This window comes from Cnephaeus nilssonii (genome assembly GCF_951640355.1).
Source record: "Cnephaeus nilssonii genome assembly, chromosome: 5".
Taxonomy (NCBI): domain Eukaryota; kingdom Metazoa; phylum Chordata; class Mammalia; order Chiroptera; family Vespertilionidae; genus Cnephaeus; species Cnephaeus nilssonii.
This window is the reverse complement of record NC_137076.1, coordinates 95,549,722-95,564,856: the sequence shown is the minus strand read 5'-3', so window position 1 is coordinate 95,564,856 and position 15,135 is coordinate 95,549,722. Positions and strand designations below refer to the sequence as shown.

The following is a 15,135-nucleotide window of genomic DNA, read 5'->3' as shown; positions in this document are numbered from 1 at the left end:
TCCTCCCAACCTCACTGTATTCAAAAAGCAAGAGATGTTGCAAATCAGTCCATTATTCATATCTAAATCGGTGGTACAGTTGGGCAGGGATTTAGACAGTGATGAGTTGGTAAACAGGCTGGGGACTGAGTTGCGGGGAAGACAGCCTTGATTTGTAGCATTTGCTGATTTGTAACAAAACTGGAAAACCACCCCCCCACCCCATTCTTCTGTTGACTCGGCCAGGAAACATTTATTAAATGCTTGCTGGGTGCCAAGTGTGGCACCACGGCCTTTTCCTATACTTTTCATTAACCATTTTCTTTTTTTAATATATTTTATTGATTTTTCACAGAGAGGAAGGGAGAGGGATAGAGAGTTAGAAACATCGATGAGAGAGAAACATTGATCAGCTGCCTCCTGTGCACCCCCTACTGGGGATGTGCCCGCAACAAACGTACATGCCCTTGACCGGAATCAAACCTGGGACCTTTCAGTCCGCAGGCCAATGCTCCATCCACTGAGCCAAACCGGTTTCGGCTCATTAACCATTTTCTTACCAGCAAGAGCAGGCCAGAGATTTCAACATGTTACAGTGGAGCCCTCAGGGTAGCACATGGAGATTCCTACTCTACCCTAAGAGAGGGACTATCCTGAGCCCTTTAGATTCTGAATGGGCTCTAGGCATCCTAAGCAGGGTTTCCTCACCTTTCCATTCCTGACACATCTGGGAACAGACCAACTTACCCAGATGGGGTGGTGGACGGAGGTCCCCTTTCTAGCCATCCGTGAATCAACACCCTACACTCTATTTCACATGTCATCTTTCATGTATGTGCAGAACTCGCACCTCCCCTACACCCAGACAGGTCTCAGTCACCCCTTGGGGCTTACCGGGAACCTCACTTCCCCAAGCTTTCTCCGACCACCCAGTTTAATACTTAATGCTTTTCTGTAACACTCATTTCACATGAAACCACTTGCACCATCCTCGCTAGACTCTTAAGTTCTTGGAGGACAGGCACCAAGCCTATTTGGTATATCTCTGTATCTCCAGCACCTAGCTTGGGTACTGACACATAATAGATGCTCATGAAATGTTTGTTGAATGAATGTTTGTTGAGCCCACTAACTTCCTTTTTTTAAAAATATATTTTTATTGATTTCAGAGAGGAAGGGAGAAGGGGAGAGAGATAGAAACATCAATGATGAGAGGGAATCATTGATTGGCTGCCTCCTGCATGCTCCCCCCCAATGGGGATCAAGCCTGCAACCCTAGCATGTGCCCTTGACCAGAATCGAACCTGGGACCCTTTATTTATTGATTGATTGATTTTATTGATTTTTTTTTACAGAGAGGAAGAGAGAGGGATAGAGAGTTAGAAACATCGATGAGAGAGAAACATCGATCAGCTGCCTCTTGCACACCCCCTACTGGGGATGTGCCCGCAACCAAGGTACATGCCCTTGACCGGAATCGAACCTGGGACCCTTTAGTCCGCAGGCTGACGCTCTATCCATTAAGCCAAACCAGCTAGGGCGAGCCCACTAACTTTAATCCTCAAATAAAATTTATGTAATATTAGTAATAATTCTCTACCTAGTTCAGTGGCTTACCAAATACATTTATGGGTGAGTGTCCCAACTTTGGGGGGAAGGACAGTGCAGTAATATCATTATTCTCCCAACTTTTCAGAAAATGAGACACCATCTATGAAGTAACTGACTTGTCTAAGGTGGTAGAACCAGCATGAGAGTTGGAATGCATACTTGCATTAAAGGACTGCACACCTTGGGTCATATACCACCTGTTAACCAGAGGCTCTGGCAGCCCAGGGAATACTGGTGGCTAGTGGAAGACAGCAGTGGAAGGAAGAGGGAGAAGCACAAGCCAGGCCTCTGATGACCTTTCCTTCCCCCAGTGTCTGCTTGTTACCCACACAGGTTCACTCCGTGTGTTCTGGGAGCTGGGACCCTAGAGCTGGGCCAGAGAGTTGGTGAGGCCAGCAAAGCCTTTTCTTCTGGGGAGGAGGGAGGTGAGGGCTGAGAGGCAGGGGCACCTGCCCACACTGTTATGTATGCGCACACTCACATCTGGATAAAATCACACCAAGGCATACATACATATAACACACCGAAGGAGCCACTGCACAAACAGGTGCCCACAGATATCGTGCACATACATACTGGTACATGGTTATGCATACTCATATATACACATTAAGCATGTACCCAACGCACAGATATCCAGACACTACTATGTACACCCAGCAACTGACATACACGCCGGTTGCACACCAGGCTGCAAGAGTAGACATGTGCATGGACATGTGCATACATATGTACTCACCCATGCACACACACTCGCGATTGTTACTCTCAAGTACACGCACAGTCGGTACACAGAGAAATGTACTCCATTGTAAGCGTCAAGCCCACACGCACCCTCACATCCACAGCGATGTCAATGCTCACGCGCAAGCAACGGACACATACCCATACGCTTGCAAAGGCCTGGTAACAATCACTTTCGTGCACGTAAACCTCCAAACACACTGACAGGTTCTACACACGGAGAGATGCATCGATACACCCAAGTTGCCACCAGCGCTTCAAGTTTTTCCCAAACCAGCTCGGAAGGGAGAGCCCTGTGCCGCGGGCCGGCCCACGTGACCGGGGAAGGCGCTCCCGCCGGTGACGGGATGGGAAAAGTATGCCTGGGGCGGGCGCCGGGCCGGCTGCTGTGGCCGCGGGAGGCGGGAGGCGGGAGGCGGGAGGCGGGACGCGGAGCAAGGCCGACAGCTTGGTCGCTCCGGAGGCTCCTGGACGCGCGGGGCAGCGAGGGTGAGTGTCCCCGGCTGTCCACTCTCCGGGGAAAGTGCGGGCGGGGAGAAGAGGGGAGGATACGTGGTGCTGGGGCGGGGGGCGGGGTGGGAGACGGTAGGAGAGGGAGGACTGCGAACGCCCCTTCTTTGCAGGCCGGGCAGCCCTACCTCTTGACCTCCACCTTCGGGAGTATATTTAATACGAATTAACATTTACTGAGCGCTCGCCGTGTGCTCCTGGTTTACCTGTGATAGTTTTATACCTCTACCGCTTATTGAGCGCCTATTCCGGGCCAGGCCCTGCCTGCCCTCTGCAGCAAGCTGTTTCATTTCCATGACAACAGCTTATCTGCCTCTGCAAAAGAGGAACCAGGCTCAGAGGGCTGAACACCTGATAACTGGTGGCAAAGGGATTTGAGCCCTGGTGAGTCTGAGTCCAATACCCGAGCTAACAATCATAGCTAACATTTATCCAGCGCATTACCTCATTTACTCTTTGCAGCATTTAATTAACTATATATTATACAGACCCGCAAACTAAGCTCAAAGGGTACTAAACGGCAAGCTGAGATTTGCACCCAGTTCTTCACAGCTCTTGTCACCCTCCATCCTCCCCCAAACTTTGTTCTTCTTTCTCCATCCCCATCGCCACTGGCCCATGCCAGGACTGGATGGCAGCTGAATGTTGCATGGCCCCCGGGGTCTCCCACCCCAGGCCTCTCCCCTAACACCGTGGGTGCTTTGCACAACCTCAGTGTGGTCCTCCTCTGTTCTCTTACAACAAAACTCCTGCCTAGAGCCTTCAAGAGTCCCCTCCTTAAACTGGCCATCTCCCGGAGACCACCCGCCCCCCCCCCCCCCATCCCTGCCACGCTAAGCCAGTAGCAATAGCGTTAACAGTGTCCTATATATGTCAACCCAAGGCTGGTCTCAGCACTGTTTGAAGTCTGTCCTCTCCCATTCTCCCTTTCTACACCCCCCACAGTTCTCCTCTGACTTATTCTGTTATCTGGCCGTTACATCCATCATGCCCACTTTCAGCTGCCTACCGTCAGAGCATCCACACTTTCACAGCTTCACTCCTGCCCTTCCTTCTTACTCAAGTGCACCGCACGCTGTTTCTTCCCGGAGTCTGACTTCCCTCCAGCCCCTTGCAGGGACACCAGTCTTGCCCGCCTTCTAATCCTTCGACGTTAGGATTACCTTTGGTTTTAAATGACATAAAACTAACAATGTTCATCCTGACAAATTCAGACACTTCAAAAAGGTAGAAAGTGAAAAGTAAAATATATACCTCCCGATTCTGAAAGGTAACCCCTTTAAACAAGATGGTGGGTCCTTTTGGAAATTTCATATACCTATATATTTGAGTGTCTATCTTTTTTTAACTCAAAGATAAGCATACTTTACATTCCATGCTGCAACTTGCCTTTTTCACTCTGTGTATCTTGGTCATCTCTCCATATCTGCAGATACGGACTCACTTTGTTTTTATAACATTGTCTTAGTGTGTCATTGTACCAAGGAACCGGGATTTGGTTCACAAGCCTGGGGTCATCTTTGAAGCTATTCTCCCTCCATTCAGCAAATTCCCCCAAGAAGTTACTTCTTTCTCTGCAAATCCCTGCATTCCTCCCTATCTTGCTGTTCTTTCTCTCATCCTCATCTGCTGAGTGGACACAGACGACTGGACCTTCTTCTCCACCGTCCCAGTCTCTGATGATCCCGAATGTTCACCGCGGGGTAATGGAGTGCAGACACTCACAGCTTCCCGCACGCCCTCCTCAGGAAGGCCTGCCAACTGGCTTTGCCTCTGTGAGATGAGCTCCTGTAGAAATTTGATTTCTGTTCATCAAGTTCTAGTCTGCGTGGACTTTGGAAAGGAATTCTATGCTGAAGCTTTGCTCAAGGAAACAATTCTCCGTTGGATTTGTGCATTTCTGTAGATGGCTTCTTTAGAGAGCTGCCCTGGGAAGGTTTATGTCCATGGGTTCTGTGCCCTGGGCCCGAGTCAACAGGCCTGGCTTCCATCCAGCTTTGACCAGGGGAAAATTCTTTCTTTCTTTCCTTTTTTTTTTTTGCCTTTCTTTCTCTTTTGCCACATGGGGATGATAGTATCAGCCTCTTAGAACTGTGGGAGGTTAAAGGAGAAAATGAACCTCAAAGCTTTGAAATAAGAATTCACGGAGAATTCTCTTTTCCTCTAGATCAGGGGTTGCAAACTCATACCAACTGGGGCTGTGCATTCTAACCTCCTGTTGTATCTCTCCTTGTTCTCACACATTATTATTATATCCCAATAACACTACTGTCACTGAGTACTTCCTGTGGGCTGCTTACTGTATTATCTCATTTAATATTCATAATTACTCTATGAGGGAGGCACAGGCCATCAAATTACTCAGGGAGACATTCCTAAAGACCTTATATTATTCAAACTGGTATAATTCAAAACTCACCTGCGGAAAGAAGGATGGCAGCATTTCCATTTGCCTATTAGTATAGGGCTATCCTGTGGCTATAGCATAAGCACAGTTTACAATGTACAACTCCTGCTGCCTTGCAAGGTCCTTGACAAACTTTCACACATAAATTGAAACCATAAATATGTTTCTATCATGCAATTTCCAATTCAAATGATTCAAATATGACCATGCAGTATTGTTTTCTCCCATTTTACAGACAAGGAAACTGAGGCTCAGAGATAGCAGAGGTCAAATAGCTAGAATATGATCCCTAACCTCTTAACCACCAGACCAGCTCTGTGCTTCTTGAAGGCCAGATCTATAGAGTTACTTCGAATGTCTGTCAGGACCTGACCAGAAGGGACTGCATGGAGACCAGCAAGCACAGGGAAGTCAAAGAAAACCTAGCCTTCTTCCTCCCCCCCCACCCCCCACCCCCACCTCAACCCTTCAGAATTCAGACTTTGTTCCTCTCCCTCAGTTTCCAGATCTTCAAGCGTGGTCCCTTATGCCATCCCAAGGAACCGCCTACCCCCATTTCCTTTCCCTGTCTTCAGTGCAGTCCTGGCTGCCCTTTGATAGAGAAAGGAGGATCAAGGCTTACTCCCTCTCCTGCCTAGAGCCTGGTCATACAGGTATGCCAGGCTGGATCCTTATTAGAACAAGACCCTGTGCCCTACAAGAGCAGCAACCACATCTTTTCATTCCAGTGTCTGGCCTCAAAGGCAATAAAAATAGGTGACGCCATTGATTGGGCATCCTCGCCAAGCCATGGTGCCAAGCACCAGCACACATGATGTCTCGTTGGCCTTCTGTCACATGAGCTAAGCACTAACCCATCGATTCACCTGTCTTTATTAATCACCTGTATTATGGATCACGGTCACGCCAGGTGGCTCATAGGTGTGTGTGGCCAAGGCAGGGACCCCACAACTTCCCTCAGCATGGAATGGCTGGGCAGGAACGAAGGCCAAGCCTCACTAGGATGCTCTTTTGGTAGCAACCGACAGAAACACTATTCAAACCAGCTTAAGTGAAAATGGAGAATTTATTCTAAGACTACAGGGCCTCCACCTGAAATGCCATAGGACTCATGTAGGAGGTCAGGACTGTTTTTCATTAGTTCAACTGCAGTTGGTGACAATTAAAATCTTAAACATGGTCTGAATTTTTGTATCAGGTTTTACTTCCAACACCCATTATCTGCTGTATTTTCAGAAGGACAAGAAATAGTGAAATAAGAATAGGTGATGCTTTTATACCTCTTACCCTATGCCAAACCTTATTCTAGGAGCATTATAGCCTCATAACAACCTTCTAACGTAGCTACTGTCACTGTCACCCCCATTTTGGTGAGGACTAGGCTGAGGGAAAGAGGATAAGTCATTTGTAAAAGGCCCCACAGCTAGTTCGTGGGATTTCAACCCAAGCAGCTATGCTTAGAGCAGAGGCAGTAGCTGCCATGTGGCTGTCGGGCACTTGAAATGTGGCCGGTCTGGCCCTAGCCAGTTTGGCTCAGTGGATAGAGCTTCCACTTGCGGACTAAAGGGTCCTGGGTTCTGTTCCAGTCAAGGGCACATACCTCAGTTGCAAGCTCGATCCCTGGTCTGGGTGCATGTGGGAGGCAACCAATCGATGTGTCTCTCTCACATTAATGTTTCTCCCTCCCTCTCCCTTCTACTCTCTCTAAAAATTAATGGAAAAATATCCTTGGGTGAGGATTAACAAAAAAAAATTAAAATAATAATATAAAAGTAATGTGGCCAGTCTGAATTAAGATGTGCTGCAGGTATAAAATACACACCAGGTTTCTAAGACTTAGTGCCAATTAAAGAATGTGAAACACCTCATTAATAATTTTTACATTGATTACATGTTGAAATGATGATGTTTGAGATATATTAGTATACCCAACATATATTATTAAAATTATTTTCACCTACTTTAAAAAACCTTTTTAATGTGCCTATAAGGTCGTTTAAAATGACATGTGACCTCATGTCATATGCCTGTTGGACAGCACTGTTCAAACACCGTCCCCAGCCCTCTGATCTGCCGCTTGGAGAAGCTGGACACAGGGCTCTGAACCGTCTCGGCCCTCCTTCCCTCAGCTCACATCTGGCCCATCAGCTTCCTTCTTCTCGCTCACTGCAGTGCTGGGCAGGTCCAAAGCTTGATGGCTTTGGCCTCAGCCACCCCGAAGCCTGACTCTGGGCCTCACTGCACAGGGCACAGGGCCCAGGGCCCAGAGGGGTGGGGTCCACGTCCTCCGCATCACATGCCGCGTTGGCTGGTTCCCAAGGATTTGGGGTGATAATACAGTGGCCACCAGACTGACTGCTGGCGTGCTCTCGGGAGTGCCACCGAGACAAACCCCGCGAGATCCTGGCTCCTGAGACCTCACTAGGTCATGGTTTGGCCTTGGACCTCTTGTCTAGACTGAGTCAGAAATAGGGGTGGAAAGAGAGAAAACAAATACTTTCTGGGCCTTTTGACAAGCGGATCCCATGACTTCTAATGGTCTGTATTTTGACTCTGGATGCTGGAGTGTTTCCAAACAGGCATCGATGTGAGGACCCCGGGAAAGGGGGTGTGGGTGAGCGCTGTGTGAGCCGCTGCAGCAGCCCCTCTCCCCTCCAGGCAGAAAAAATATCCTTGGGTGAGGGTCTCAGCTCTTCAAGTGAAGCTGGACAGGGCTGTTTCCAATTTGCTTCCTGGAATTCAGGGAGGGCATGGGGTGTTTGTCATTATAGAATTTGCACTCCCATTAAAGCCAATTTTGGGAGCATTTCATCTGCAAGCAGGCTCCACCCCATTCCAACCACCAGCCCTTCCTTGCCCAGTTGGGTCAGATTCAGGTATCCTCTCCTAATCACAACGAGGCCTTCCTGTGAAATATTCCGGGGGGCCCCTAGTGTGAGGGCAGGGCTGTGTGCTGTTAGTTCAGCTGCAGTTGGCGGCAATTACAATTTTAAACAAGGCCCTCACTTTTGTATCACGTTTTGCTTTCAACGTCCATTATCTTGTTGGATTCTCAGAACAGCCCTGTAAGGCAGACCGGGGCGAGTGTTATTATTTCCACTTGGTAGGTGAGGAGATGGAAGCCCAGATAAGATGACTTTTCTACTGTCACGTGATCAGTGAGTTACAGAGCTAGGACATGCACCCAGTCTTCCCAATCCAAGCCCAGTCATCTCCCTGGGCTTCCCTCAGTAGCCAAGTGTGGCTTTGTTATCCGCACATTTACTGAAACCTTTGGATCCTGTTGCTCTTTATGTGAGTGACCATTTCACTCAAGGCTGGAACAGCTATGAGCTGAGCACTTACTGCGTTCGGGGCGGGCACTGTACTAGACTCTGGTGACATCACACAGAGCAAGACGGGCAGGGCCTCTGCTTTCTGGACCTTCCTCTCCAGGGGAAAGGCACAGGCAGTTAGCAAGCCAAGAAGCAAAGAAATCTCTAACCACAACTGGAGCCACGTGCTTTGAAAGGACAACCAGGGTGGTCTGAGCAAATCTGCAGGGCAAGACTCTCCGAGGAGAGGTTATTAGACCTGAGGCTTGAAGGATGAGGCAGGCAGCTCTCTGAGGGCTTTGGACAGAGGAGATTAGCAACAATTTTAGGCAGAGTTATCTTCAACTGCTGAGCATTTACTGCATCACACACCTCACAAGAAGCTTTGGGGACATTGTCTCGTTACTCCTATTCCAACTCCACGAGGTAGGTATAGTATTATTTCTATTGGACAGTTGAGGACACTTAGTGGCTGGTTTCTCATGTCTCTTAATCACCCCTACCTACCCATGTGTCACAGCCTGGTAACCAACAGGTCAATTGTATTCACGCATAATTTACCTCCTCTGATCTGCAAGGTGAGATTATTCAGAACTCAGGCCTGGCAGCCTTGCTCAAGGCCCAGACAAGGGTCCCCAGAGTTTCTCCTGGCAGACCATGTTCCGGGAGAGTCAGCGAAAGACAGACGACCTTCTCCTGTCAGTCTGGGTGGAGGGCCCTTGGGAAGGAACTGGGGGGTAGGGTGCCCAGAGGGTAGGGGAAGTGGGAGAAGGAGGAAGGCTGCTTCCCTGACAGTTCAGGCTGGGGCTCTTCGTGCCTAACGTTTTCCCAGAACATGTGTGTTTATGAATCATTAGCTACTTAACGGAGAGATGAGTTAAGGGACCGGGCAAATTACAACCAGACGGAAGAACTCCATCCAAGCTTAGCACCTCATGATTCTGTGTTTGGGGTTTAACCGTGGAACATTTTTTCTCTGCGGCAGGAAGGCTGTCATGCAGCCTCCCCTACTCAACTCACACCAGAGAGGACCATTTAGGAACTAAGATAATGTTTAAAAGATGAGGAAGGACCAATACTTCTCTGTAATCAGTTGAATGGACATTTATGGAGCACCTGCTAGATGTAAAATATTTGCACACCCCTCCCTGGAGTCGGGGTGGGGGCCCTGTGCTGTGGGAGGTCAAAAGGAAGAAGGGGTTAGATCTGGGTTGGGTTAGAAACAAAAAACAAAAAAATGGGAAGGGAGGAAACTTCTTTACATCCGAGAGTCTGGGTGCCCTTTTTGATTTAGGCCACTGCCTTGATTTCCCTTTGCTGTGGGTGTTCTCAAATACTCACGAATCAAGCAAGTATTTCTTGAACACCCACTGTGTGCAAGCCAGTTGGAAGCCCCAGGATATAGCAGGTTGGCTGCGGTCCCCGCTCCCAAGGGGCTTCCGTTGCCATGGGAGGCACATGGGAGAGGCAGCGGGCCCAGTAGGCAGGTGAACCGGCAAATACAGCCAATACGGGTGGGCTTGCAGGGCCGGAAGGACACCGGCAGGGAGCTGGGGTCCCAAGGGAGGGCTGACCGGCAGGCCTTGGAAGAAGCGCTATTTAAGCCGGCATGCCAAAGGGTGGGGCCCAGGGATTCAGAAAGAGGGGCAGGATGGAGCTTGGTCTGACAGAGAAGGGGTGTCTGGAGGAGCGGTGAGAGGTGGGAGGAGCTGCGATTTGGGGGAGGGAGGTCATTTAGGGGCTCGTGGGCCACATCCTCAGGGGTGCTGATATTGCTCTTTGCAGCCCGCAGCCAGTGGAGTAAGATCATCCAGGAAGTGATGAGGCTGAGCTGTGCTTTTCAAGGATCCCTCCGCTTCAACTGGGAGAGTGCGGGTGGGGGAGCGAGCGAGGGAGGAGGTGCTTGCCAGGTCCAGGCATGGACTGATGGCCTCCCCGTGTGCTCTTGGTTCAGCACCTGGAAATGCCTCCCTAACACTCCAAAGAGGCTCGTGGTGGAGCGTCAGAGCCCAGGAGGCGGCCCACCCCCTCCCAATCATCTTGGCTAAGCCCAGCGCGCATCTGTCAGAGAACAGGAGATTCTCTCCAAGCATCGGGATCCTGAGGGAGGAAAAGCATCAGCTTACATTTCCAAAGTCGCTTGTGTGTGTGTGTGTGTGTGTGTGTGTGTGTGTGTGTGTGTGTGTGTAAAATGACAAAATACACAATATCAAAGAACTCTCTCTATTGCTCTCTGTAGCTTTGTCACACACACTTCAAGGTCCCTTCTGTAATGTGGGATATTCAGGAGGAAAAATCAAAGAAACGCTGACATAATGGAAAGCATGTGGCCATTAGGGTCAGCCAAACCCAAGTTCAAATATAACTCCTGCCATGAACTGGTTGTGTAAACATGACCAAACTGGCCATGTTTGGATTCCTTGGGGCCATGGCACACCACCCCAGGTTTTCTCACCCCTTCAGTATGGAGGGTAGACTGGGGGGCCAGACCGGAGGGTGGGGGCACAGGCTGGGGGCGGGCTATTGGAGCCTTGTTTTTCTTGGAGGTGCCCTGGGGCCAAGGAGACTCTCCTCTCCCTCCCTCTAGGTTTGGAACCAGAATCTAGTCACCCCGCCTTTATTTCCAAAACAGTCCCTGGCACCGGTGGGAACCTCCAGGCTCCAGCTCTGAGAAACCCCTCGCTCCCTGCCGGTTCCAGAGTCCCGCTCCTCCGCCTGCCAGACGCTGGGGCCTGCCCTGGCCCAGCTGTCACTGAGCATTCTCCCTGCTGTTCACAGAGACTGGCATGGGCGGGACAGCAGGCCCTGCTCCCTCTTGCCCAGCACGTGTGACTGAGAGTGGAGGTCAGAGAGAGGGGATGGGAACTGATGCCCAGGGCTCCCCTCTCTCCTGCCTGTCTTCATCCAGCTGTTCACAGGACGCTCAGCGTGCCTGGGTGACTGGCTCCCACCGCTTCCTTCCTCTCTCCCTTGTCCAAAATTACAACTTCCTAACCCAGCTCAAACCTTCTTGAAGAATTCAGTTTCTCTTCAGGGAGCCCAGATGTGTCCCAGCTGATAAGTCACCCTGACTCGTTTCCCAAGATTCTCAGCAAGTCAGCAAGGGAAGGAGATGAGGAGCCTGGGGTCTGGGGGGTGTCTGGGGCACCGTTTTCCAACAGCACGTCATGAGTGTAACACTTCCCCAGCATTTGCCCCATCTGCCTACCACCTCTGCTATCACTGATGCCACCCATAAGGAGCATTCGTGACACCAGCTACATCATACTGCAACTTTATTTTTTTAAATATATTTTTATTGATTTCAGAGAGGAAGAGCGAGGGAGAGAGGTAGAAACATCAATGATGAGAGAGCATCATTTACTGGCTGCCTCCTGCACACACCCCACCAGGGATCAAGCCCCGACCGGGAATCAAACCATGACCTCCTGGTTCATAGGTCGACGCTCAATCACTGAGCCACACCGGCTGGGCTGTGCCACATATTTGAAGGAAACCATGGATCATTTCTCTCTGTGCACAGCTCCCCCCAGCCAGCTGTCACTGGGCCATAAGTCCGGCTACTCCAGAGTTCGATGGTGTGTTGATGAGTGCCGCACCCCAAGACCCCTCCAAGGTATATTCTGGGCCCATGACTCAGCTCATCCATATACACTGAGTGGCCAGATTATTATGATCTCTGAACGCATAATAATCTGGCCACTCAGTATATATATATTAGAGGCCCGGTGCATGAATTCGTGCATGGGTGGGGTCCGGCCAGCCTGACCAGGGGGAGGGGACATGGGTGGTTGGCCGGCCTGCCTGCTGGTCAAACTGGCTCAGGGGACAATTTGCATATTAGCCTTTTATTATATAGGATATACACTGAGTGGCCAGATTATTATGAGTTCAGAGATCATAATAATCTGGCCACTCAGTATATAGACTCAAGACATTGTCCAGCTACTTGTATGTGATGTAGGAGAGAGCAGGAGTCAGAAATATAGTTTCTCCCAACTACCTCTTCCCCCTCCTCCTCTTCCTCCTCCCCCTCCTCCCCTCCCTCCCCCCGGGTGCCTTTCCAACTGACCCCCAGTCCGCTCAGCGGAACTCACCTGCTCACAGCTCTCTTGCCTCCTACAGGTGACCACCATGATCCCCTGGGTGCTCTTGGCCTGTGCGCTCCCTTGTGCGGCCGACCCTCTGCTTGGTGCCTTCGCCCGCAAGGATTTCCAGAAGGGCTCCCCTCAACTTGTCTGCAGCCTACCTGGCCCCCAGGGTCCCCCCGGCCCCCCAGGAGCCCCAGGGCCCTCAGGAATGGTGGGAAGGATGGGCTTTCCCGGCAAAGACGGCCAGGATGGCCAGGACGGGGACCGGGGGGACAGTGGAGAGGAAGGTAAGAGTTTAGGGGACATGAATATAAATATTTTCTATATAATCATTGGCCAAACATGTTGTTTTGAGAGAAATGCACATTTTATGAAACATGGGTCTTAGGGACCAAGAGGCGCTCTACAGGAAACGTTCTGCAGGGCGTGCCGAGTGTACTTAGCTGTGCTTACTGTGGGCCAGGCACGCTTCTAAGCACTTACATGAGTATAGAAAGAGCGTTGTGGTTTCCTTTGAACAAAACACGGTTCTGCTGCCTTCTCTTTCCTCTTCACAGGATATTTTAGAGAAGTTTTCATATAGTGCACATAAATCTGCCTCGTTTTTAAAAACTCCTGCATAGAATTGCACGTTATGGATGGACCATCCTTTTTTAAATCTTTTTCCTTTGGACGGGCAATTAGTCGTTGTTCCCACTGTTTGCTGTTGGAAGCGGCACTGCACTAACCACCCTTGCACATGTGTGCAGGGATCTGGGCACTAACCAGGGACTGCACTAAGATCAATGTTTTGAGGTCAAAGTCTTCTTCCAATTCTCTCCTCAACCCACAACCAGCACAGCCCATCAAAGGATTGTTCTGCCAGACAAACCAGACTCTTCCTTAGAAGGCGGGAAAAGAAAAGGCTGTGGCCCGGCTGGCGTGCTCAGTGGTTGAGCCTCGACCTATGAACCCAGAGGTCATGGTTCAATTCCCGGTCAGAGCACATGCCTGGGCTATGGGCTCGATCCCCAGTAGGAGGCGTGCCGGAGGCAACCGATCCATGATTCTCTCTCATCCCTGATGTTTCTATCTCCCTTTCCCTTCCTCTCTGAAATCAATAAAATATATTTTATAAAAAAGAAAGAAAAGAAAAAGAAAAGGCTGTGAATTATGTTCGTTTTGCCCTGATCCTCAATGATTCTGGAAGGTAAGCATTACCGTTCCCGGTTTCCAGATGGGACTGGGACACGTGGCCCAGGTTCCACCATCAGGACTTGCACCCATTTCCAGGTGGCCCCATTGCCCTCTTGTTCTTCCCATTACCAAAGGCCTGTGCTCCAAAGATGGAGAGCCAGGGCCCGCAGCCTCTGCTAGTTCTCTGAGGCCCCTTCTTACACCAGCTGCTCTGTCTTCCAGGTCCACCTGGCCGGACAGGTAACCGGGGAAAGCCAGGACCAAAGGGCAAAGCCGGGGCCATTGGGAAGGCTGGCCCTCGCGGCCCCAAAGGGGTGAGTGGTGCCCCAGGGAAGCACGGCACACCGGGCAAGAAGGGGCCCAAGGGCAAGAAGGGGGAGCCGGGCCTCCCGGGCCCCTGCAGCTGCGGCAGTGGCCAGGCCAGGTCGGCCTTCTCGGTGGCGGTGACCAAGAGCTACCCACGGGAGCGGCTGCCCATCAAGTTCGACAAGATCCTGATGAACGAGGGCGGCCACTACAACGCGTCCAGCGGCAAGTTCATCTGCAGCGTGCCAGGGATCTACTACTTCACCTACGACATCACGCTGGCCAACAAGCACCTGGCCATTGGCCTGGTGCACAACGGCCAGTACCGCATCCGGACCTTCGACGCCAACACGGGCAACCACGACGTGGCCTCGGGCTCCACCATCCTGGCTCTCAAGCAGGGTGACGAGGTCTGGCTACAGATCTTCTACTCCGAGCAGAATGGGCTCTTCTACGACCCTTACTGGACCGACAGCCTCTTCACAGGCTTTCTCATCTACGCCGACCAGGAGGACCCCAATGAGGTGTAGGCAGGCCGGCGCTCGGTCTCCAGGGAGGGCACGCACTCCTGGTCTGGTGCTGACAGAGCGAGACCCCTAAACTGTCTGCTGGGGCCGGGAGTCGGGAGCTTCGGGACTCAGGCCGAGCTCCTCTGCCCCCTTTTTCTCCATCATTAAATCCAAGCTTTTTTATTCATCCTCCCATTTCTCCATTCACTATTTTATTTTTATTTTTAGTACCTACTGTGTGACAGGCACCAGGCTATACTCTGGAAGGTACCACAGTGAACAAGACGGACAGAGGCTTTGGCCTCATGGGGCTTACATTCTAGTGGGAGATACAATTTACACATAAACAAGCAAGTCATGTAATTATTGTGCCAGGGTGGAAATGCACACGCCATGGCCAAGAGTAATCGGAAGAACAGGAGACAGGGAAGAGGTGGAGGTTTGTTTTTGGATTCCATCTTGTTAGGTTTACTTACATGCAGTAAAGT

The 15,135-nt window shown here is 50.6% G+C and overlaps 1 protein-coding gene across 2 annotated transcripts; it reads left to right on the top strand.

Moving 5' to 3' along the window:
• The first annotated feature begins 2,748 nt into the window (after nt 1-2,748).
• Nucleotides 2,749-14,839, top strand: C1QTNF2 (C1q and TNF related 2). 2 transcript variants are annotated; one of them, XM_079772669.1, is made up of 4 exons: nt 2,749-2,823; nt 12,089-12,181; nt 12,691-12,943; nt 14,055-14,839. In XM_079772669.1, the coding sequence occupies exons 2-4, from the start codon at nt 12,152-12,154 to the stop codon at nt 14,666-14,668; spliced, it is 897 nt and encodes a 298-aa protein (XP_079628795.1). In that variant the 5' UTR covers nt 2,749-2,823; nt 12,089-12,151; the 3' UTR covers nt 14,669-14,839. The 2 variants fall into 2 exon arrangements, with proteins under 2 accessions (XP_079628795.1, XP_079628796.1); XM_079772670.1 differs by lacking the exon at nt 12,089-12,181 and having other exon boundaries at nt 2,757-2,823.
• The last annotated feature ends 296 nt before the right edge of the window (nt 14,840-15,135 follow it).